Here is a 25,707-nt window from a genome sequence, read left to right as displayed (position 1 = left end):
TCCAGCATGGTTTCCATTCACCATCATAGTCTCGCCACTCACATGCATATGGCACTTATTCCATCATCTGAAGCTTCCCTGAAGATCATTTGAAGAAACTGAAATAGGAGCTGCATTTAAACTAAACAGAGAGGAAGCGGGAGCTGCACGTGAATGCACCAGGGGACACAAGTGAATTTCAAGTTGCAAGTGCATGAGATTAAAACATAGTATAGGAGTAAATGGGTGTTTTCATCAGACGAGCACTGGTGGTGATGCAGAAAATCATAGGAAGCATTGATCAATCCCAGACTTACTTCAAACAGAGCTTGAGGAGGTTGTTCAAGCAGCAGGTCAGCTCTTTTCAGGGATAGAGATCCCAGCAACATTTGAGGAAGCTTGATTTTAGAAGTTGTCTTCTAATTAGTCATACTCACACGGAGAGTGCAGAGGAAACAAAACCCAGATTCCATGCCATGGGGAAATCTTAATTCTTTTTCAATTAGATCTAAAATTAAGAACTGGTGATTCCTGTAGTTCGGTGCTCACAGGGGCTCTGAAAAATATAGAGCACGTGTATATTTTGTTCCATTCACTGCAGTGATCTGTTGGCTTTGTTCGAAGACAATGGAATGGCTGCAGCCTGGCCCAAGCCACCTAGTTGCTTTCGGTTCCAAGCAGAGAAAGGAGTATTGATTTGTACCTCTTTCTGTTGAATGTATGTGTTATGAAGTTGCTAAGTATGGCCCTATGTAGGAATACTTACCTTTGAAGAGGGCAGATTAGATTTTTTTTTATTTTACAAAAGCTGATGTTCTCTAAAGGTAGTATCTTGCATAGAGCCACACTTCCCCTTCTGCTTCCAATCACAACTGTGTTTGGTTGTATGCTTTGATGGGCAGAAGAAACTTGAATTTATCTGGTAGAAAAGTGGAAAGTCCCAAAACGTTAATACTTCTTGTTTTTAAAATGCCAGTGGAAGCCACACTGGATTCCTATGCAGGATACTACATTCAGAGACCAGCCTTGCTTACTGAGCAAAAAGAAAAAGAAAAAGGTTTACATTCATTTTTCATTCATGCCATTGGAAGTATTCTTAAAAAAAAAAAGGCTCCCATTTGATATCACAGAGTCTTCCTGAACAATAAGGGTCTTTTGGTAACATATACATTTTATAATTTTTATTTGTTTTCTCATTATTATAAATACCAGTCCCTGTGTGGAGGAGTGGATGGCATTGCGCTTTCTTGACTGCTTGGGGGGATATTTGCATGGCTGTTAAGACTGACGCTAATATTTTTTTCTGTCTGTTTTCCCTTCCTGCTCACACTCTGGACAGGACAGTCTCTGTTCCCCTTCTGACATTCTCCAGCTAAACCTCAGCATTAAAAGGACAGTAGAGTCTCTTCTTTCTCTGGGGGCAGATTCAGAAGAGCCCCGTCTTGTCTCCCTTCCCACCCAGCTTTGTGGCTTTGCGGCGTTTTACTGTGCTCTGATGCTAATGCTCTGTGTGTTCTATCGCTGGGTCTTTTTCCTCTAACTAAGGCTCAAGGACTTGCTCCAGCTCTTCCAAGCGGTTGGTAACTAGTCTGTGTTTCAGTTGGGAATTCTGTCTGTGTCTGTTCTCTAAAACCCACCAGCAACCTGCTGTGTTTGATATGAAAAGGGCCCCGTGGTTTATAGTCAGTCAGCCAAGTTTCTCACTCTTATATGACTGGAATATTTGCTGAAAATGATAGAAAAAGGCTCCATACACATTTATTTATTCTAAGTGCATCGCTCTGGATATTTTTGTAAAACAGGTAGTAATTATTTTGGGCGGTGTAGACCGTAATGGAAAACTGATGTTTAGCAGTCAGAGGGATGTTACCTTGAAGGAAAATCTTCCTCATGATGAAATGTTTCAATTCAAACCCCTTCTATTTTCTTGAAAATTAAGATTTAAATAATGTTTTTTTTTTTCCAAAGTTGGAATTTCTCCATCAAAATGTGGAGATTGCTCAGGATTTTTCAAAAGCCTCAAGCCTATATGTCAGGGATCTTGCATTGTGGCATCCTCTAAAACCACCATGCAGATTTCCCGAGATTCCTTCCAGTTTCCAGAGCATCCCTATGTCTGCAAAGCAGGATGGAGAAAATGAGATGGCGGACTGCCTTCAGGTTTAGAACAGACATTATTCTGATAGCCTTAACCACACAAATAATTCCCCATCTGACTGGTTTTCATTAAACGAGAGGGGCTCATGGAAGTTTCCTTCTCCCCTTCCTGGGTAAGAAAAGAGCACATGGGAGGCTTTTGTAGCTGTGAGAAGTGATCTTTATGAGTCCCTTCAGCTATTTTCTATACCGCTGGTTTGAACAAATACTTGAGCCAGCCCAGATATTGCCTACACAAGCTGCCATCATTGGCTCCAGCTACTATTGATATAAAGCGCTGGGGAAAATATCCCGTCGGCTCATATTTTCCTATGTCTACAAGCTGTGCCTCTCACCATCTTCATACAAATACCTCAGTGCCACTTTAATATGGGTTATAGTTTTTCACTGTTGTGGTTTCTTAGGAGATTTCCACCCAAGAAGAACCTCAGGCAACCTTTCTGGAGCCAATGAACTTCTTGGGTGTTTTAGACCTATACATTATATTTTTTAGGAACTGCAGTTGTTAAAACCCATAGCTTTCTTCTGGCTTCCCAGTAAATAGTCACAATAATATTCTAGGAGCTGCACCGTAGCTAATTTATTTATCTACAAACTATGAGGCACTTTGATGACCCAACATACTGCATGTAAAGTAGGTAGTAAATTGGGCATTTCTTTTACAAACCACATTACAAGCTGGGATCCAAAGTCATCTTTTAGTGCTGAACCTGAAAGAGAGTGGAGGAGAATAAAATCAGTGAGGAAAATAAGTAAACACACAGGAATTCTGACTATTGGAAATTCAGGTTCGTCTTCTCTGGCCTTTAAGGTTCCACCAGAAAAGATCCCAAATGCTTTCTTGCTCCCTTAAGAACTGGAACCTTGGCGTTTTTTTTCTCCAAGAAGAAACAGATCTTCAAGTGTAGAACTCCCTCTCATAGCAGGTTCTTTACTTGAGCAGGTATATTTACTTGTACATAATACAAATTCTGCTTTTATCAGCACTGATATGATGAACTCATCTTTGCCCTACTATTCCAACTTGATGCTGTACTGTTTATCTAGCTCAGGTATATCAGCCAGGTTGATGCTTTGGCCTTTTGTCCATGCAGTAAGAGCTTGCCTTTCTCAGGGATGTATTTTCTTGCAAAGTGGACCTCAGAGCACAAACACTCTGTCCTCTTTCCATGTGGAGGGAGGGATGGTGGGAAAGATTGCAGTCTCAGAATTGCCTTGGCCTTGTGGCCTCCAATCCATACCAACCTTCTAGCACAGGCATGGGCAAACTTTGGCCCTCCAGGTGTTTTGGACTTCAACTCCCACAATTCCTAACAGCCTACCTCCTTTCTATTCATTGTTTCCTAAATGGGGAGACTTATATTCAGAAATATATTGTTGTGGATTCCATACGGGGCTTTATAGTGTTTAGCGGCAGACTTTGCTGCATTCAAAATGGGCTGCTGTTGGGGTTCTTCCCTCCAAATGCCAAACCTGATTCTTGCAGCAAGTATTTGCCTTACCCTGGAATAAGTCTTTTTTCTGACCCACATCCCATATAGTACAGTCTTAACAACAATACTTCCCTGCATTTATATAATGTTTGGGAGAAATACCAGGTCAAACATCACAACCTCTTTCCACCTCTTTCCGCTTGTGGAAGACACCAGTAATCCAGGCCAGGAAAGACCTTTAAAGTGGCCACAATAAGTGCATACTTCTAAGCAGGAGTTTTATATGTTCTTTGCCACAAATTATGATGTTCTTCCAAGAAAAACTGAATATTTCCGACTTAAATGAATGGCAGGGACTTGAACAGCTCTCTCTGATCTAGTTTTGCTGCCCTTAGAGAAAGACTCAACAGGTTACTAATTGGCCTTCCCTACAGAGAATCTTACTTAGCCATGTTTCCGATACTTCAGCCGTCTTTCTCAATATACTTCTAAAAATATTTTAACAGACCCAAGAGCCAGTATCTTATGTTGTAAAAACATGCAAATCAGATTTCTCAGGAAGCTCAATGATGCGCACAATGTCTCATTCTTTGCCCTGTCTTTGCTTCCACAGAGACGCAGCATATATGTAGCCTTGCCAGCCCCTTCTAGGCCAAATGGCGCATCAAGGGGAACTGCAGGATTTTTGTGAATTTTGCACAAACGTCTGTTCAGTACCAAAGTTCTATTTGATTTAAGAACGGTGCTGCTTCCTATACTTATAAATCAAGCACTAAAACGGAGGTCAGCAACGACAACTATCTGATTGGCCAATAGCCCTTAGCCTCATTGCCAGTGGTGAGGAATTATGGGAATTATAGTCCGGAAACATCTGAAGAACCATGTCTGCCTATTCATGCCCGAAAACAGCAGTCTGGCAATATGTGGAGCCTTTATTTTGGGGTTTGCACGTACTAAAGAATGTGTTCTGTTCTAGATATGTGTTGATCCACTGTTCATTTCCTTTCTATCCAGGAATACATGGCTAACTTCTGTTTCGGCCAGGGTATAGCTGCAGCACTAACAGCTTGTGACATGTTTTGTCCCCTCCGCTTTCTATTCATTTCCAGACAATGATTCTGGATAAAACAGAGGGGAAATTAGTTTTTGTTGAACTGTGTAACGTCGTCATATAGGACAAGGCAAGGATTATTAGAACTATACGCACAAAAGGACTTTCTAAAGGGCAGCCTGTTGTTCTCACACAGAGCGGATCAATTGTGGTCGGGTGGCATTGTCCCTCAGCGGACTGGATGGGCAACATCCGCTGCAACTTTGTGGTCAGTAGAGAAGCAAATGCCAGCTTTCTTCTCAATACTGTAGTATTAGTTCAGGTATGAAAAGTGCCAGCCATTTTTTGCATTGTTTACTCAAACATGGGCTCAACTTAACCTTTGCTCATAGTTCCTCTTAACACGTTGATGCAGGGTTTGTTGTCATCTTGGATCCCAGTTTGGGAGAAAGGCAAGATATAAATCCAATAAATATTTAGCTTTATTTGTATCCCAACTTTCTCCTGATATAGAGACTCAAAGTGACTCACAATAAATGTATATAAATGTGTAACAGCAGAGGAGTTGCTTTTCACCTGTACTGCCAAGTCAAGAATTGCATCTATCTTTAAATAACTTTAAATAGTAGAGTCAAGCAAGTATTTGTCTGCCTGGGAATAATTGCCAGCACATGGTTGGTTAGTTCTCAAGGTCTTCACACATGTTACCAGGCATATGGTGTTCTGCCACTGTGTTGTGTTGTCTCATTGCCGCGCAGTGGCTGGTTTGTGGACCCTGGTGCCTCTTGGTGAGTGTGTCCCTCATCACAACTTCTCCTTACCTCAAAGCACTGACCTCATTAAGGGAAGGACCTGCATTTAGTAGAGGAGAGGTTGATAAAGACCTTCCTGTGCCCAACATGCACATGTGTTAGGTAGAACCATTGGGCATGATTTGCTCCTAACCCAGGCATAGGCAAACCTTGACCCTCCAGGTGTTTTGGACTTCAATTCCTACAATTCCTAACAGTCTGTAGGCTCTTAAGAATTGTGGGAGTTGGAAGTCCAAAACACTTGGAGCGCCAACATTTGCCCATTCCTGTCTTAACTCCTAGATTTTGTCTTATACAAGTATCGATTTCTATTGATGAATAGTCCATACCTAGCATGCTTTCCGGTTTATTGGAGAATTTAGGGTTTTCCTGCTATTTGATATAGGTACAGCAGGAGAGGAGACCAGAAAGGCGTCCAGCCCCAAGGATTGATGGATAAGAATGCTACGGGGAGTCTTGGAAAGCAGGCTCTTCACAGTAGCGGTGTCCTTAGCCACCCAGAAAGCTGGCAGTGGGCTCATGGCTAGTTGAGTCACCAGGTACACCCTCATTGTGACCACACTCCAAGACAGCCTTTACATCCCACAGTCATAACATTTTGTTCCTGCTTCAGTTGCCTTGGCTCCATCCTATGGAATTCTGGATGTTGTCATGTCAGTTGAGTCCTAGTGCTTCCACGTGAGTCTTAATTGACCTCTGTGAGCTTCTGAAAACTGTGGGACACAGTGTGGCTGAAAGATGCAGTTTCAGACATAAATCCAATCAGTAGAACTGTGGGATCTGTTTGATTCCATCATATATAAGTTTAACATTCCATGGATCAGCTGTAGCTAGGACCAGGAAGTGAGATTTACCTGGAACTAGCCATTAGTCTCAATGGAGTTGGGTGTCCCAGTATCTTCCAAAGCACTGGAGATGGGACTGAGGTCTAAATCAAAGCTTGCCTTCATAAGCACCTTCCATTGCTGAGCAAGCTGAGAGTGGGCCTGGTGCCCTTTGTAGGGTCCCAGCTACAAAATTTAGAAGTAAAATGGAAGCACCCTTTGCCCTGTTAATGGAACCAAACTAACATCTATAAACTCCCCCCCCCCCAATATCTTTCACAATTTTTCACCTCAATAACCTCTCCCAGCCTTGATGCAATACGTCAGATTTGACAACAATCAGCCCTCCACATTTGCTGGTTTAACTTTTGTAGATTTGTTTATTCACAGGCTTGATTAATATGTTATTTACAAGATTCTCTAGGTCCTCCAGTGCAACTGTATGGTCAGCTCCCACCAGACATTGATCATAGTGTTGTGCCAAAGAGCAAGGAGGTTCTTAGAGAGAACAGCTCTGTAGGAATCTTTAGGTCCTCCATTGCAGATTTGTGCTCATCTTTCAGCTGAAGGATGGACCATAGAACTTCATTGAAGGACCTAGAAATTCCTGAAAAGGAGATCACTTAGGTTTTCTTACTTTTGCAAGAGTCCTGCACCTCTAATCCCAAGGAAGGTGGAGGGCTGCCTATATACCGAAGTGTTACAACCTAAGAGTTTTCAGTAGTTTTCCTCTCCAGCACGCTCTTGCCCTTCTTGCTGCTCCAGACTAACCCCGCTGTCCTTCTAGAATTTATATCTGTGTTTGTTGTTTGTGTTTGTGTGTGTGTCCGGGAACTGGGATCAGGGACATCCAGTCATTCAATCTGCCCTTCTTCAAGGGCTTTTAACCCTTTGCTCCTCTGGAATAGCAGTGGGACAGGGTCAGGCAAGGGATGGGAGGTGAACAGGAGGGAATTATTCATTTTCAGGTATTGATCCTGAAATTGGTTCAGGTATTGATTGGTTAAGGAGGCAAAGCACCTCACCTATGTGTATATACCTGTATTAAAGCGCTGACTTCATATATTTTCGAAAAGTTCTTTCTACATGGAGACCTTTTGAAGAATATTTTATTAACACCAAGAATGCTGCTTAATTGAAATGTGAATTTCTTAGCTGGATAAACGACGGGAGGAAAGGTTGATGTGTGTGTGTGAGTGTTCGAAGTTAGGAAAAGCAAACTGTACTTGGCTGTTATGTTCTCTTCTCAGAAAAACCAGATTCCGTTTAGCATTAAACATTTATGATTAGTGTAGCCATATCTTTCAGTGGATGGAATGCCTTTTGTATGCTTATATTCTTTGTAACAATTTTTTTCACATTAAATATAGTTTCAAAATTTGGTCTAGCTAAAACCTAAAGGAAGGCAGTACTTCCTCCCTAGTCCACCCTCTTCTGCACATTCTTTAATGAATTATATCCTTTTTTCCCTGTGTGTATGTGTGTGCCCGCGTGTGTGGTTTTGCTTGGAGGTTTGTTTATTTTTTAATGTGTTGATTAAATAAAGTTCCTGTCATGGAGTCTGTCTGACTTGTTATTGTTCGCTGCTTGTCTGCAAACATACACAGTCCTTGATGCTGGATCCAGAGCTTTGCCACAAGGGGATGTTGGGGAAAATGCCTTCTGAAAAGGAGGCTCTTGCCCAGGCATGGGCCAATTTTGGTTCTCCCTCCAGGTGTTTTGGACTTAGGACTTGTGGGAGTTGAAGTCGAAAACACCTGGAGGACCGGAGTTTGCCTATACCTGTTTTAGAAGATAGCTGAGAAGTTTTTCCTTTATTTTGCTGAGGACAGAGCTCCCTCTTCTTAGCATTTTCTCTTCCCATTCAGGTTTCTACTCTTGGTAGCAGAGGCCATGTTTTCTCCCTTTGCATCTTCAAATTTTCTTCTAAATATTCTCTCCAATTTCTGAAGTGAAATGATTAATGAATGAGTCTTCTTTTGGCTTTGTCCTCTCAATTTCCTCTACTACTCCCGTCTCCTCCTGGTATTCTTTCCTGGCACTAGTAGCTATAGGGAAGGGACACCCATCAATTATATGAAAAGCACAGACAGGCAGACCGTCATGTTGGAATGATGCAGAGTCCAGAGTGCCTCCAGATCTTGTGGCAGAGCTCCATACAAAGCTGATCTAAAGAGATGATCCACAAAGGAGATACACCATACAAACCAAAGAGTTATATCAGCGATGTTTGGTGGTTTCCAGTATGAGAGTGTCCGCTGCCGTCTGAGCTCTGATGTCTTCCATGCTGACATGAGCCAGATAGAATATTTCATCCACTGAGCTCAACACAGCCAAGGAACGCTTTAACTTGGCCACTGGTTTGCTCAACTGTCAACAGCTAGGATCAAGTGATTGGGCCTTACACTTTCCTGTGTCCCTGGCAATGCTGCAGGTCATTTTCAAATGGGTTAGTTCACCTCTGCCAAAGCACAACATCCAGATTCTTCTATAGGTTATAAAGTGCAGAACCCCTAGACGTCATAACTACAACCCGAAAAAGCTCACTGCAGCTCTCTGATATGATTGTTGAATCCAGTTTCCCCAGTGAATAATACCATCTCCTTCTGAAACTGATTAGCCTCAGGTTTACCATCTGTTTGTCCTGTGGGTGGCCATATTCTTGGCTGACCTTAGGGCTAAAAAACCTACTCCGAAGTTAAAAGAGATGTGAACCAGGAGAGCTAAGGGAACATTAGTTGGTGGAGCCCAAGCCGCCTTAGACTAAATTTCCTGTATCCGGAACACGACTTGCCTGTGACTTTTGCCCTTTGAGCCCTGAACCTGCCTGCATGTTCTGCCTTGCTCTGTGCTTTGGCCTCCCTCTCTCCCTCCACATCCATCATCTTCCATTTCCATCCTTGCACAGTGTTCATTTAATTTGGGTTTCTCTTTTTTATTTCCCCCCTTCCTGTTTTTAGTTTTCATCCGTTTTTGTTTTTTCTTTGTGTCTCCTTTTTTTTTAATTTCTGTTTTCCCATCTAGGAGCGATTATGTTTGCCTCTGCACATTTTAGAAGAGCGAGGGTTGACGCGGGTGGCAGAGACTGTGCAGGCCCTTCTGGAGCGGGCCCCCCCAAAGCAGCACCACCATCACCAGCAGCAGCAGCAGCAGCAACCCCAGAAGCACTTGGCTGCTGTGTAAAAGGGCTCCCAGACCTTGCTGTCTTTCTCGTTGTTGTTGTTGTTGTTGTTCCCCTGGCCAAGCCGGAAACGCCCCGGGTGCAAGGCACTGGCAAAATGCATCCAGGTGCAGGCAGCATTGCGCCGGAAGAAGCGAACCTGCATCCGGGGTTTCTAATGGGAATAATTGTACTTCGATTCTCCACTTTTTTTGGAGGCTGCAAAAGTTACTATTGAACTTTTTTTAAAAAAAGAAAACATTTCTGTAAAATAAGGGTGTGCGACTGGGTGGAAGGAAACCAGAACGGCATTTCATTCACCTTTGGCTTTATTTTTAAAAAATACAACCATAGTGAAATTGGAGCAAGTGTGATAGAGGAGAGTTATCTCAGAAACATAAACATGGGTTTAAACCACATTTTTCTAGTGTTTTCTGTGGCTCAATGTGGCCCGCGCCCAAGATGTTCGTCTGCCTCATATCACGTTCCCTAACCATCACATTTTATTTTTCTAGAATTTTATTTGGAAACACCCCGCAACGTCAGGGTGTAATTTTACCCTTTGGTTGGGGCTGCGAGAGAGAAAAACCTTTTCAAAAGCAGGAAGCAAACCGGAAATGATTTCCTGCTTTAACAAAGGCCTTGTAACAGCCAACAGAGAGAAGCAGGAATGTGGCAAAATTCCTTCCCTAAAAGGAGGGCATTTTTGTGTTCAAAAAAATCAGAGAACCACCTGTTACCTGGCAGATCAGACCTGTACAAAGTCATCTGCACTCCTTCGTCAGTCTTTCTGGAGCATGTCTCTGCTAGACGGCTTTCTTTTCAGATTCCATCAGATTTTGTACAGCCGTCTCTTCTATCAAGGGAATCTTTCTCCCGTTAAATAAGAAACATGATATATGGCTGTATAATAAATGTATGTCGGGTTTCTAGAGAGTCCTGGTATGAATTTGGCTTGTATTTGTCAAATCTCAACCCCACATTTCTTTTACAATAGAGGTTAACAGAACCCTTGACCTTTGCATTTCAAAATGAGTCACTAACTGGAGGCAGTAATGGGTTGTCGATGCCAATAGGAGCTGCATGGCATGACAAAAAATAGATTTGAAATGATAATTTATAAAAGGGGATTTTCCTCCCTCCACAGCCTCTTTGGGGCAGTTTTGTCATTTCTGCACTTGTCCCTTCCCACCTCATCTTCTTGGGCTCCTAATAATTGCATGGTTTTACAAATGCAACTTTCCAAAGTGTGCCAATGAGGTTGAAAACAATGTCAAGACGTTTCAGAAACGGAGATCGGCTGCAAAGCATGTGAATGCGTTTGAATGGAATCGAATGTTGAATTTGGCCATGGCAGCCAGGGCTGAGTCTACCACTAAGAAGGATCATGGCACGTAGGGCAGTCGGAAGGAATGGGGACCCCATATAATTGTTTGCAGGCATGGGCAAACTTGGGCCTTCCAGGTGTTTTGGACTTCAGCTCCCACAATACCTAACAGCCTACCAAAACACCTTGAGGGCCCAAGTTTGCCCATGCTTGGTCCAGAGGATCAAGGGAGGTTCAGTATGTGATAACAAGCTATAATAATTACTGAAGAGGGTCTGTGATGAGATGACAAAATGAGAGGACAATTGAACTGAACTTTATAGCCAACGGAATGAGGGATTAGAGAGAAAACCACCTGTTCAGCTGTGCCCTTCCCCTCTTGTCCCTTCATGCTGATTTTTCTGAATATTTGGACCTCAATGCTGTTTTAAAACACATGAAGAATTTTTAAAGCAAAACAGTGGCATACGGTTGAAATATCCATTTTCTTTTAATGGGGCTGCCAGAGGCTTTGTGGCTGTTTGAAAAATAGGGCTGTTGGTCCCAAACACGATCTTGTAGGTCTAGTTTTGCAGACTTCAGACCCAGTAGAAGCACCAAAGTCCTTCTTTCTCCTTCTCCCTTTGAATGGGGAGCAGCACAGAGTTTTGCAGCCTGTGGCCCCTTCTACACTCTGCTATATAAAATCTAGATTATCTGCTTTGAACTGGATTATATGGCAGTGCAGAAGGGGCCTTAGTTAGCTTTAACCAAGACAGTGAAATATGGTCCCTCATAGGTTGCTGAAGGAGTGTAGCAGAGTCCTTCTCTGACCCCTTTCTGTAGTGTATTTATTTACGTATTTGGAGAACTTGATTTGCATCGCAGATGTGTCTCGTTTTTCCTTTCTTTCCCATTCTCAGACACCCATTTCATGCACAAATGTCCAGAAGCCATGGAGGGAAGGAACATTTTGATTAAGCTTCTCTATGGTGGGCATTTCATGAAGGATTCACGTTTTGCTTTCACACTGCTGCACTTTGTATGAAACAGTTTTGGAGCTTCAACCTGGTCACCAAAAATGGGTCACAAATATACTGCAAAAGCCTTCATCCTTTGGCCTAAATGGTGTGTCTAGCATGCTGTTCAGGCATGGGAAGGAGTCCTTTGTGGAGGCTAGATGTGCAGATGGGCCAAGGCATCAGAGGAAGAAACATCCCCAAAACACTGTGATGTTGGTGCTGCAAGAGGCCTGCCCTCTTTCCTACCAATGTGCCTGGTTCTCAGGACCAGAAATCAGTATCCTACCAAAGATGTGCGTCTCCCTGGATGCAGTGCTGCCAGTTGGGCTTTTCCGCTTGGAAACACAGCCATTTGGCCAGATTTAGCTGCTCAGGAATAGAAAACACAAACTACTACTCCACTCATGTCTCCTATGCAAGGTAGCACCAACACTCCTGATTTCCCTTTTACTTCTTTACTTTTTAAAATGCTAGCATACTTACCTTTTAACTGTGTTGATACGAATTTGTTGTTTTCTGGTTTCAAGTTGGCGGAAGCTCCACCTCGGATGGACGTTACGAACAGGCAAGAAATTAGGTCTTTTTAAAGGTGTATTATACCAAAAAAGGAAAAACAATAGTCGCCACCCCACACTTGAGTTTTCCATTGCAAGTTTTAAACAGCTTGGAAATGTGTGTGTGTGTGTGTGTATTTTGTTATATTTATGTGCAGTTTTGCTTGTATTCAGTGAAAATAAGTTTTTAAAAGAAACATTTATATAATTCTATTTTCTGTCTTGAAGCAACGATAGAGGGTTGTCCTTTTCTTCTGGGCAATACAAGAGGGATGGGTCTCCGTTCTGCAGTTAAGCTTGTGTCAGCCTTCCTGAGTTCCACTTGGCTTGGGAGTGATGGGAGTTGCAGTCCAACATGAAGAACATGTTGGAGCAGGGTGGCTTCTTTAAAAGCCCTTCTGGTTCTGTTCCCCCTGTGAATAGGGTCAGAATCCGTGCCATTCAACCGGGTAGCTTTTCATTTCAGAACTTGAAACGTGTTGCTCCGTTTTGCAGGAATGCAATCCACGCAAGGCTCCAGCAATAACCGAGTTCCCATTTCTTCCATTGGGACGAGAAAAGTAAGTTTTCATCCCTAAATCCAGCCAATGAAAAGGTGTCCTGTTCCCTTCTGTAGCAATGCAGGACTGTTTTATCTCCCCAGTGAATCTTAGTTACATCTCCCCAGTGAATCTTAGTGAATCTGATACTCAACTGGGCTAATTTGGACCATTTTGGCCCACTTAAAAGACATGAAAAGTAAGCTAGATCAAGCAGCAGAGGCCCATTATCACTTCCCTAAAAGGCTCTGGGAGTATTGCAGTTCTTCCAGTGCCAGATGCTGTAGCTTCTGTCTGTTCAGGAGAGCCTTTGTCTGTTGCACTCCCTCTGAACGGATGGATGGAGAGTATCAGACCCCCTTTTCCCTTGCTGCTTAATCCGGTGAGCATCGTCTTGGGACACAGCATCTGCACAAAGCTTTTCTGGGGTTTAATCAAGGTGTCGGAAGACATGCTCATACAAAACTGACCTCTCCTTTAAGTGGACTTGCCACAGCGGTTCAGTTGTGACTGGTGCTATTATTAAAAGGTTTTGTTTATAAAGGTTTTCTTGATTAATCTGTGTGTTTGATTACATACATCTTGCAGAGATTTCAATGCACTCCAGTTCACATGCCCTTTTGAGAAGGTCCAGAGCACTACTTCCAGATGTTTTTGGACTTCAACTCCCACTATTCCTAACAGCCGGTAGGCTGTTAGGAATTGTGGGAGTTGAAGTCCAAAACACCTGGAAGTAGGGCTGAAGTTTGCTTAGACCTGGTCCAGAGGATATCGAGACTTCGCTCTTGTTGTTTCTGCAGACTGAAAAACCTGTAATTAGTAGCGTAAAGGACTTTTAAGATGTTCTTTTCCTGTATTTGTATGTCCTGTAAATACATTCCATAGTTTTCAAAGACTTATCAAGTATATATCATGTACTTTATTTTAAATTGTCTTTACGCGACCGGTCAATTTCTAGTGCACATGATATTATAAACTCCAAACTTGGGTGATCCGAAATAAAGCTTTAAAACCTACCTCAGTGGCCAGAAGTATTTATTCCATAGCAATCTCAAGTGTCCTTTGTTGGTTATCTCTCAGCAGGTAGAAGGCTTGGCTTCCTACAAATTGGATATATCGGAAAAGTCCTATTGTTGCTCCCAAGAGCTATGAAGTAACAGTGTGAATTGCAGTCCTGTCCTGTGCTTGGCTGTTCAGAAAGTATTATTATTTTTATTTTTATTTATTTATTTGATACACAACAAGATTAGTACACAGCAAACAAGATCACTATGCTGACTGCTGTATTGGATCACACGTCAGACACTTCCCAAATGTCTAGGACTGTGTAATGTATTGGCGAATAATGTGTGCAGATCCGAGTAGGGTGGCCTTTTGAAGCTGACAGATGGTCATTTTGTCAGCACCGATTGTGTTTAAGTGCAGGCCAAGGTCTTTAGGCCCTACACCAGTGTGCTGATCACCACTGGGACCACATTTACTGGCTTTTGCCAGAGTCTTTACAGTTCAATCTTTAGATCCTCGTATCGTGCCAGCTTTTCCAGTTGCTTCTGTTCAATCCTGCTGTCGCCTGAGATTGCAACATCGACGATCCATACTTTGTTTTTTTAACACGATTCTGAGGTCAGGAGTATTGTGCTCCAAAACTCTGTCAGTCTGAATTCGGAAGTCCCAGAGTAGTTTGACATTTTCCTTTTCTGTAACTTTTTCAGGCCTGTGATCCCACCAGTTGTTCTTTTTATTATTGTATTTATATCCTGTTTTTTTCTGTCCACAAGGAAACTCACCATTAGTTTGGGTAGTTTTCTAAGGTTCTTATATACATGACCACTTATCTTTCTAGCTCGTGTAGCAAAAGAGCTTGTGGGATTGCAAAGTTACTTTTCAGCAAATTGAGCAGGGCTCAATATTTTATGGCTATCACTTTATTATATGGGAGAATGGTTTCCACAGTCATGCAAGTCGATTGGGGGGGGGGGGGGGACCACCGGCATTCAGCTATCAGAAATACACATTGCTATCTTTGGGAATTGTGGAAGTCTGAAAACACCTGGAGGGTCAAAATTTTCCCATGCCTGATCTAGATGATGCTAAATGTCTACCTGTGTGTATATGACCTACTTTTGCAGGAAGAAGAGCATTCTGTGTTGTTTAGAATGAAAAGTAGCAGTACCATGTGGCTAATACTGCCATGCTATGGCAGGTCTAAGCGCTAAACATTTTATTTTTGGTCCCTTGGTAAATAAATACATACAGCGGCCCCCTCGCAAACCACACGGTTTCCCAAAGGCATCACGTGAATCCGGTGCTGCTGCTGCTGCTCTTCGTCCTGCTCATTTCTTCTTTTTGGCTCCAGGCTTCCCTTTGCCCTTCTTCCCTTTCTGTGGGATCGGTTGCTCTTCCTCAAAGAGTTTCTTCAGGAGCTTATAAGGACCCAGGAACCGGCGGACCATCATGCCTCTCCACCAGGCCTGCAGCTGAAAAGAGAAAGAGTAGTTTGGTGAGAAGAGAGGCATCTTCCTTCCCGGCCCTTCAGCCCACTTGGCTAATAATAACTAACAACGAATGGGTTCCCAGGAAAGGCAGCTTTGCCAAGGAAGGCCCAGCATTTGCGGATTCCCTGCACTCCTTGGCCGGCGTCCCAGTCTTCCATCTGCTGCCTGTCTGCTCCAAGCATCTAATGCCCATATTGATCTCATTGCTGCAGCACAAGCCTCAGAAAGGCACAACTTGGACCCACTCCAGGCAAGCCTCTGACTGGGAAAAGGCTGGCATCTGCTGCAGAAATCCCCTGCAATCCAGGTCGGAAAGGCCAGCTGATGCATCCAGGATAGAACATGTGTGAGTTTGGGATTACTCTCAGTCTCCACAGAGAATAATGGGACTATTTAGACATCTTTTCTCTCCTCCTGCTCTTTTTCTCGTCTCCTGATCGGATGCATACCAAACTTTTGAGTTCTTATTTTAAAATGTTTATATATATTGGGATGAGCAAATGTGGATTAGCTTCCCTGGGAGAATTTGGAAGGCCACACTTTTCATAGCAGCTTGTCCCCACAACACACACACACACACACCTACCTTGCTAGCATGGGCGAACTTGGGCCCTCCAGGTGTTTTGGACATCAACTCCCACAGTTCCTTATACTGAAGTCCAAAACACCTGGAGGGCATAGGTTTGCCCATGCCTGGTTTAGACCTTGCTTGTGTGTATTGCAGATATTTTATCACATTCAGCCATGGCTGTCTCTTCTGCCAGCTAAGCCTGGTTCATGAGTATCCCCACATTTTGTTTAGCAGTAGATGCTCAAGGAGGAGGCTTTGTGTTGTGGGTAGAGTTGCACAGAGGGATCAAATGATCCCCTACCAAAACTGACGACTGTAGAGATGCATGTATGTGAAGAGAGAAGGCTTCATCCTGCATACTGCCACTACTTGGGCACTGCCTTTAAGCCTTAAGGAAAGGCTGTAGAGCTGAAGGTCTTGGGAAGTTCCTCCTGTGTCCCTTGGTGGAAGGACAGAGGAGACATGAGAGCAGAGAGAGATTCTCTTCTCTCTCAGGCCAGCAAAGGTCCATCAGGCCCATCAACGCGTCCAGGATTACCTTCAGGACACTCTTCAGCTCCAGAGCATCCTGCTCTACTTTCCTCCGGGCAGCCTCCTTCTCCTTGCGGTCTTCAATGATGGCTTGCTCATAGGCCAGGCACTGCAAAAGGGCACAGGCATAAGGATTTCCTCGGGCACTGAGTCCGATATCAATTCTCTGACACAACATATTTATAAATGCTCCTTTGAATATATGTCAGTTGATGCCTCAGCAGTCAGAATCAAATGGAATTTTTAAGAACTGCAGTCTAGTGCACTATGTAACATGATTTTTATTCCTGGGTTATAAATGTCATTTCCTAATTGGTTCTATCATAAAAATATGGGGAAAGTTTATTAAACTACAAAAACCTGGGCTTTGTGAGAGGGACATCGTCCTGCAGCGCATTTTGCTATAATTTTTCAGTGAATATCTCATTGAGTCTCAACCAATTCAGTCTAGTTTGCAGCCAGAAAAACGAAGTTTCTGGAGAAGAACAACTACAGTAGAGTCTCACTTATCCAACATAAACGGGCCGGCAGAACGTTGGATAAGCGAATATGTTGGATAATAAGGAGGGATTAAGGATAAGCCTATTAAACATCAAATTAAGTTATGATTTTACAAATTAAGCACCAAAACATCATGATAGACAACAAATTTGGCAGAAAAAGTAGTTCAATACACAGTAATGCTATGTAGTAATTACTGTATTTATGAATTTAGCACCAAAATATCACGATATATTGAAAGCACTGACTACAAAAATGCGTTGGATAATCCAGAATGTTGGATAAGCGAGTGTTGGATAAGTGAGACTCTACTGTACTTTCAAAGTAAGGACCACACAATTAAACAGGAAATAAAACGTTCAAAGGAGCCCCCAGTGGCGCAGTGGTTTAAACTGCTGAGCTGCTCAACTTGCTGACCAAAAAGCCAGCGGTTCAAATCTGAGAAGCGGAGTGAGCTCCCACTGTTAGCTCCAGCTTCTGGCAACCTAGCAGTTTGAAAACATGCAAATGTGAGTAGATCAATAGGTACTGCTTCGGTGGAAAGGGAACAGCACTCCATGCAGTCATGCCAGCCACATGACCTTAGAGGCATCTGCGGACAACACTGGCTCTTTGGCTTAGAAATGAAGATGAGCACCAACTCCAAGTCGGACACGGCTGGACTGAATGTCAGGGAAAAACCTTTACCTACCTTTACCTAACACTTTCAAACCAGGAACAGAAATTTTTCACATAATGTTGTTATTATTACTGCTGCTACTACTACTACTAGGCTGGTGGATAGAAAATTGCCCCAGCTTCAATATCTAACTTTTGTGTAGATTTAAAATTACATCTTATCAAGAAAAAAAATTAATAGGGGTTTACTGGACACCTTATGTCTTTTTAGAAACTAATCTAAAATCCTGTATAATGTGGGTGCATCTGGTCATAAATCCTTCCCGCATGGATGATTTACATCATATTAATGTGGTGTTGGAAAACTATATGTCAATGCTTATCTACATTTAAATTGTATTCCTGTGAATTGGAACATAACTGGTGGTCAGTTAATCACGAGACGACTGGATGTTGCATGATCTTTGTCAGATGTATAAAGTTAAACATCTTTAGACTAACATAATACAAATGGAAGGGAGGAGCTGAAATGCACAACGCAAAATCTGATGCCATGCTAGTGTGAATGCAAACCTGCTTCCCACCTTTGTCCTTTTAGCTACTCTTTGCAGCCATTGGGGCCAGGCTGTGGCGCAGGCTGGTGAGCAGCTGCTGCAATAAATCACTCTGACCATGAGGTCATGAGTTCGAGGCCAGCCCGTGGTGGGGTGAGCATCCGTCAATTAAAAATAAAATATAGCCCTTGCTCGTTGCTGACCTAGCAAACCGAAAAATAGTTGCATCTATTAAGTAGGAAATAAGGTACCACTTATAAAAGTGGGGAGGCAAATTTAACTAATTTACAACCTTGGAATGAGGAAGTGAGGAAGTGCCATCAGAGTGGATGATGAAGCAGCTGCTCCCCCCTGTGGTCAGAATCGAACCTCCCCTCAGGAGAAGGTTAAATTGCCTCTGCGTCTGTCTGTCTCTGTCTCGGTTCGATGTGTTTATGGGCATTGAATGTTTGCCTTGTATGTGTATAATGCGATCCGCCCTGAGTCCTCTTCGGGGTGAGAAGAGTGGAATATAAATACTGTAAATAAATAAATAAATTGATAAGGCAGCAGCCAAGATTGTAGATTAGCTAAGCGTATTAATAGCTGATCTAGAACCTCAGTCGTTGTCTTAATGATGGCTGTAGAGCCTGCATGGGCAAACTTGGGCCTTCCTCTGGTAGACTGTTAGAGATTGTGGGAGTTGAAGTCCAAAACACCTGGAGGAAGGCCCAAGTTTGCCCATGCCTGGATACATACTTACATACATACTTATCTAGGCTTGACTCCATGCATCTGATGAAATGGACTGCAGCCCATAAAAGCTCATCCTGAAACATCTGTCAGTCTCTCAAGCACAGCTAGAGCTGTCCTTCCGATCAGAGCCTTCTTCCTTTCTACCTACCAGCCGGGCCGTTTCCTGTAGCGCTGCTTGGTCAGCTGCTCTGGCGGCCTTCAGGCTGTTGAGTTCTTGCTGCTTGGCCTCCGTGTCCTTCTCGTACTTCTCCACCCAGTACTCCAGCTTCTCCTCTATGGCCTGCGACAGTCACGGACAGACACAAACACTCAGCGGTGTGCAAGATATTCCTGTACAACAGTACTCTTCCTTTGGTGGCATTTACAAGTAGAATCATGCTCCTCAAAGGACAGCTCTCCCTGTAAACAAGGCCCTGTACCAATAATGCTTTGGATGTGCAACTGTGCCCGGATTGTGCTACACCAGTGATGGGCAACCTATGACACGCGTGTCAGCACTGACACGCCTAGCCATTTTTGCTGACACGCTGCCGCATACAGATTGATTGGATGGCTATGCCTTTTGTGGCCAAATTTGGTGTGATTTGGTCCAGTGATTTTGTTGTTTACTCCATGGGAATTATGCACACTACATACATACATACAGACACACACACACATATATAAATATATATAATCATTCTATTATTATTGTAGTATATTATTATATTATTACTATTATATTATTATTATACTATTCATTATTCATGACTACATTGAAACTACAATAGAGAGAAATCAGCATGGAAACTGCAAGAGGTACCATAGGTTGTTGTACATGGAAATAATGGTAGTCCATAGTTTTTGATTTATTAAATACAGTTATATATTACAATTATATATTTTTGTTATTTAAACTATATATAATGTGAAATTATGGGGGGTTTTTTCTCGAAGTGACACAACACCCAAGTCATGCTAGGTTTTTTGGTGAATTTTGACACACCAAGTGCAAAAGGTTGCCCATCATTGTGCTACACAGTCTTTGCGTGTTATATTATGTGAATTCATACCCCGCCACGAGTGTGTCCAAAACAGCACAAAGGGATACAGTTCTGAAATGCAAGATGTAATACAAGATGTTGCTGTAATTAATTAGTTAACTATTTTAATTGATTTGTATTGTATTTTATATTTTTATATACATGTGTTTTATTGTAAGCCGCCTTGCGTCCCCTTTTGGGTGAGAAGAGCGGGATACAAATGTTGTAATAAATAAATAAGATGCTAGCTTTTTCAATACAGATGGATAAAAAAGCTAGCATTTTATTTATTTTATTTATTACAAAAATAAAACAAATAAGATGCTAGCTTTTTTATCCATCTGTATTGGAAAAAAAAAATACAGATGGATGCTAGGAGCCTCCGGTGGCCTAGGGGATAAAAGCCTTGTGACTTGAAGGTTGGGTTGCTGACCTGAAGGCTGCCAGGTTCGAATCACACCCAGGGAGAGCGTGGATGAGCTCCCTCTATCAGCTCCAGCTCCATGCGGAGACATGAGAGAAGCCTCCCACAAGGATGGTAAAACATCAAAACATCCAGGCGTCCCCTGGGCAACGTCCTTGCAGACAGCCAATTCTCTCACTCCAGAAGCAACTCCAGTTGCTCCTGACACGAAAAAAAAAAAAAAAAAACCGCAGGTGGATCAATATTAGAACCTAATAGGGTGGAAATTTAAAATAAAACCATGGCTTATCTTTGGAAAACAAGGAGGTAGAGCTAGTAATTGAGAGGATGTGGTCTCTCTCTGGATAAAGCACGAGGTTACCAGACGAATGGATCTGAGCATACACATTTTTTAAATGTATATACTGTAATTTTATACTGTATTTAATAGTTTTTAACTGATTTTATGTATTGTTGATTGATTTTGTACAGGCATCTAATTGTGCCAATGTTGTAAGCCACACTGAGTCCCTTCGGTTGAGAAGGGCGGGATATAAATATTGGAAATAAATAAATAAGGACCAGAAAAAGGACAATCACTCACCGCTTGCTGCTGCTTCAGGAAATTCTCAATGTCCATGTGGACCCGGTTCTCTTGGTCTATTTGGTTCCTCAGTTTCTGTGATGGGAAAGAGATACACCGTGGGCATTTGTGGCCCTTAACATAACTCCAGTTATCAAGAATGATTTATCTGACAAATGTTCCGGAGGCTGTATTTATGCGGTCACATTGGAACACATGCGAGTCTGCTGCCCTGAAATGAGGCTGTTTTGGCTGGAGGTTTATGATTGGATTGAAAACGTAACTACGCTAATCAAAACGCATCCTTGGAAAGTTCTTTAATGCTTTTTAAATTCGTGACAAAGCAAAGGGAAGTGTCCTGTGTAAAGATGTTACATCTACCCTGCTGAATGCAGCAAGGATGAAGATAGCAGAGACCCAGAAGAACATGTAACTTTGCAATTATATAGACTCTGGACTTTTGTTTGACTGACACTCAGACTTCACCTTGCCAGAGGCCAAATAGCTGGGAACACTTTGGAGACCGTACGGCACCCATTCATCACATACACACAAATTCTAGACTCGGCCCACCGTTGAACCGTATGATGTCTTGGAAGCTCTCATGAGCAGTCTTCAGATATTGATTATACTGTCTGTTGCTCGTCTGCCTTTTGATAGTAATTGTCCGATTTGAATCATGGACAGCTGCCTGCAGTCGGTCTCAGCAGTTGCTCTCCTGAATTTTCAGTCATTTGGGGGTTCGGTGCAAAGAATGGCCAATCACGAGACCCCAAAACCACTCTGGTGCAGAAGTGATTAGCTGGAGCCTTACAACCTTCAACATGCATATACTAAAAAGACTGACAGTTCAAAGATTATTGTTGAAGGTACAGCTATTTAATGAAGGATCAGCAGAAGAGAAAATCTTGGAAGGGTGGGGGGGACAATAAACCCTTAGAAGACTTTGGAGAGCTGCATCCCCTTATTGCATGTTGTCACCAAAAATATATGGAGCCCCTGGTAGCGTAGTGGGTTAAAGCCTTGTGACTTGAAGGTTGGGTTGCTGACCTGAAGGTTGCCAGTTTGAATTCAACCCGGGGAGAGCGTGAATGAGCTCCCTCTATGAGCTCCAGTTCCATGTGGGGACATGAGAGAAGCCTCCCACAAGGATGGTAAAAACATCAAAACATCCAGGCGTGCCCTGGGCAATATCTTTGCAGATGGCCAATTCTCTCATACCAGAAGCAACTTGGTGCAAGTCGCTCCTGACACGAATATATATATCTATATATATAAAAAAGGGTAATGAAATTTCGGCCTAGGACAAAACAACAAAACTACACATCCCAGAAACACTAAACTTGGCAGCACAACCCCTCATCCATGCCTCTACGTTCATACCACAAAAAGAAAAGAAAAATAAAGTACTAATTAGAGGTAGAGGAATAATTGTTTTTATCCAATTGCTGCCAGTTAGAAGGCTAAGCTCCGCCCACTTGGTCTCCTAGCAACTCACTCGGCCCAGGGGACAGGCAGAGTTAGGCCTCACTTAGGCCTCTTCCCCACTGCCTATAAAATACAGATTATCAGATATTAACTGGATTACAGTATATGGCAATGTAGACTCAAGGCCCTTCCACACAGCTATATAACCCATTTATAATCTTATATTATCTGCTTTGAACTGGATTATCTTGACTCCACACTGCCATATAATCCACTTCAGTGTGCATTTTATACAGCTGTGTAGAAGGGGCCTCATATAATCCAGTTCTAAGCAGATAATATAAGATTATAAATATAATATGTAATAATTACTGTGATATAATAATACAGAACAATATAATCTCTAAAATAAGGACAGTAAATAAAGAACAACACTCTGAAAGCATAAGCCACAGCAACGCGTGGCCTGGCACTCTAGGGTCGGGGGGGGGGGGGCATTTTGCCATGGTTTAAAGGCCACCAGGTCAATTTGAACCCAGGAGTAACCTTTGCAAATCAGAACAGTTACATTTTTAAAGTGCAACTCCAATCAAATATATATGTATTTTAGTGTTGGATAACATAGAAAAGGGTGAACACCCCTGTGGTGTTTCCTTGGCTGTCTGTGCCCTTGTTCAGAGGATTTCCACTCACTTTCTGTCTCTGTAAGAATTGGATTTTGAAAAAAAAATGGCTTGTTGTGGGAACAAGGATGGGAGACAAAGCTTCAATGGTGACACCTTTCCCCCATGATGATAACTTCCAGGAGTGGAGTTCCTTTTCATAGGAGTGGGAACTCTTTCTCACTTCCTGTCGTCTCAGCCCCCTTCTTAGGAGTCGTTTGTAAGTCGGGGACTGCCTGCATATACCTGAAGGGTATCACATGCTCCATTCCCAGTACTTGCAGGGCTTACCTCAATCTCATTATGCAAGTCATTCTCAGCATTGGCACATTTCTTCTGCACTTGGGCCACCTGGAGCCCCCTGTCCTTCTTGACGTAGCGGTACTCCATCTCTGTCTTTGCCTTCATCTCTTGCAGTTGGTCTTTGAGGTATGTAATCATCTCATTCCGGTTCTGTGGAATTAGAGTGAGGGTCAGGAGTGAGGGACAAGCACAACTGTTATTGAAAATGGTTGAGGAACAAATTCTGAAATGTCAGGAGTCCCTGGCAAGCAAAACATGAGGGAATCATTGTTCTCCTAACAGAGTCTCATTGGCAGAAAATCCATATCTGGTTGTGTCATTTTTCCACTTTCACAAGGATCCTGTGCCCCTAACCCCTTTAGAATATTAAGGGCCAACTGTACTTTAAAATGCATTTTAAAATTATTTTCAGTTGTTTTCAGCCTTAAAAAGAGGAGGGATGGCTGTTTTCGAAGCTGCTGCAGGACAGGCTGAACTGAATGCTGGTTTCTAATGTGCACAGAACTTTGGGCAGGGGTTGGTCTGGATGTCCTCGAGGCCCCTCCTGGCTACAGTTCTTTTATTCCACCCCAAGAACAAGGAGATCTCAGTGAACAGTTCAGTTGCCTTTTTGCACTTTTTGTTGGGTTCCCAAAGGGACAGTTTCCCCATTCATTCTGCATTCAGCAAAATGAAATGAGGGGAGTTTGATGTGATCCCAGGCTCACATGCATCTCACGCTCCTTCTCCTTCCTGATGTCGTTGAGTTGCTTCTGGAGGCTCTTGATCTTCTTCCTTCCCATCATCTCACTAGAAGGGAAGAGAAACATCCCACAGTCTCTCCAAACTCATCAAGGCAGGATGGTGTTGGCTATGGGGCCTATGGTCTCAAGGCAAGCAAAATCCACTGACTGAGTTAGCAAAAGACTTGCTTTGTGGCTTGAGCAGCAGGATCATCTCCCATCGTTATAAAACCAAAGGAAGTATAAAATAAATACATTTCCCCAAAAACCCAAAAGGAGGTGTGTCTACTAATGAGCTCTTAACTGGCTGCGGATCAACTGCATATTTAAGGATGCAGAATCTGTCGCTTTTAGTGATGGAAGCTGTGCTGGAACCAATGGCGATCGATGCCGGCACCAGAAAGGGGTTGCAGCAGACAACCGTTTGGTGCTGCAAAATGTTATCTTTTGATGTGGGAGAGGAGAAATTTTAAAAAGAGATACACAGGTGGCTGGGAAAGATGCCTCTGCCAGAGATACTGAAGAATGAATGTATGTCAGAATCAACAAGACTGAGTTACATGATTTGACCTGGGACAAGGCCACTTTCTTCCAGAAAAAAAAACAACCTCTCACCTCATGATAAGGTCATGGATATCCGCCTTCTTGGCTTTTTCAACATCAACAGCATGCTGCAGATTGGTGAAGGTTCCCAGCGTCAGCAGCTCTTCCATTGTTTCTGAAATCACATCCTGAGCCCATTGCCTGCCAAGGAAAGAGGAAGAGGGAAATCAGTGGAGAGCACCTAAGAAACAGACAGGACTACTCAGGTTGCTCAGTCCCAAGTCTGCCTCTCAACTCCAACCAGGCACGCTCTGGGCTGCAGGTTTGAATGGGTTTGAATTTCTACTTAGTCAGATAAACAACTCTTTTTCTTCTTCCCGTTATTATTATTATTTTATTGTATGACACAGCAAACCAGATAGATATGCTGGATTTCGTTTCACAAAATCACAAGTTGAACACTTCCCAAGTGTCTAGGACTGTGTGATGTATTTTCGGATGATGCGAGCAGATCCCAACAGGGTGGCCTTTTGCAGTTGACAGATCGTAATTTTGTCAATGTCTATTGTTTCCAAATGCCGGCTGAGATCTTTTGGCACGGCACCCTATTATTATTATTATTATTATTATTATTATTATTATTATTATTATTATTATTCAGTGTTTATGTATACCTCACTTTTTTCACTACAAAGGAGATTCAAAGTGGCCACCATGCAGACTAGGGATAATGGGGATTGCAACCCAATTAGAGAGAGGTTAAAAGACCTTTTCAAGTCAGGCATCTGATCTGCAAGCCCTTAAGTTCAAACCTCACTCTCTTGATTCAACATAACAAACTGCAGCCATCCAGATGTGAATATATCACTACTCCCACCCACTCTAGTCATGATGCCCAATGATGAGGAATGTAGGAGTTGGGAGTTTGGCATCTGGAGGAGGGCCACATACAATGACATGGTGGGCTGGATTTGGCCCAAGGGCCTTGAGTTTGATACCTGTGCCCTAGGACAAGGTTGCCACATGTCCAAGTTGGCTTGGAGGTATCTAATGCAGACAACGACCTGTACCCTTATGTTGGGGGGGGGGGGAATGAAACAACCCTGCTGGAACAGGTGTGTGATTTATAGTTCCTTCTATCACGTCCTCCTATGCTGCGCCTGGGACTGACTGTCTCAGAGCAAGCAATTAAATCAATT

The 25,707-nt window shown here is 42.8% G+C and overlaps 2 protein-coding genes across 9 annotated transcripts in view; one reads left to right on the top strand and one right to left on the bottom strand.

Moving 5' to 3' along the window:
• lrch3 (leucine rich repeats and calponin homology domain containing 3) overlaps positions 1-13,853 on the top strand; it is a 108,494-nt gene extending 94,641 nt beyond the window's left edge. For 4 of the 6 annotated variants that reach the window (XM_062976894.1, XM_008120008.3, XM_008120011.3 and 1 more), the window contains one exon: positions 1,319-7,815. In XM_062976894.1, the coding sequence (XP_062832964.1) occupies positions 1,319-1,519 (201 nt within the window). In that variant the 3' untranslated portion in view covers positions 1,520-7,815. Of the gene's footprint in view, positions 1-1,318; positions 7,816-9,280 lie in introns of those variants that run through there. The other 2 variants (XM_008120009.3, XM_062976895.1) reach the window with 1 other exon arrangement.
• A 1,165-nt stretch (positions 13,854-15,018) lies between these two features.
• The window catches only part of iqcg (IQ motif containing G), a 60,787-nt gene continuing 50,098 nt past the window's right edge, over positions 15,019-25,707 (bottom strand). For 2 of the 3 annotated variants that reach the window (XM_062976898.1, XM_003226967.4), the window contains exons 4-10: positions 24,581-24,709; positions 23,951-24,032; positions 23,232-23,393; positions 20,872-20,946; positions 18,991-19,122; positions 16,442-16,543; positions 15,019-15,314 (exon numbers count right to left, since the gene is read on the bottom strand). In XM_062976898.1, the coding sequence (XP_062832968.1) occupies positions 15,171-15,314; positions 16,442-16,543; positions 18,991-19,122; positions 20,872-20,946; positions 23,232-23,393; positions 23,951-24,032; positions 24,581-24,709 (826 nt within the window). In that variant the 3' untranslated portion in view covers positions 15,019-15,170. The remainder of the gene's footprint in view (positions 15,315-16,441; positions 16,544-18,990; positions 19,123-20,871; positions 20,947-23,231; positions 23,394-23,950; positions 24,033-24,580; positions 24,710-25,707) is intronic. The other variant, XM_062976897.1, reaches the window with a different exon arrangement.

Source organism: Anolis carolinensis, chromosome 3 (assembly GCF_035594765.1).
Source record: "Anolis carolinensis isolate JA03-04 chromosome 3, rAnoCar3.1.pri, whole genome shotgun sequence".
NCBI lineage: Eukaryota > Metazoa > Chordata > Lepidosauria > Squamata > Dactyloidae > Anolis > Anolis carolinensis.
Note: the sequence above shows the minus strand (reverse complement) of the source record. Positions and strands in the feature narration are given on the sequence as shown.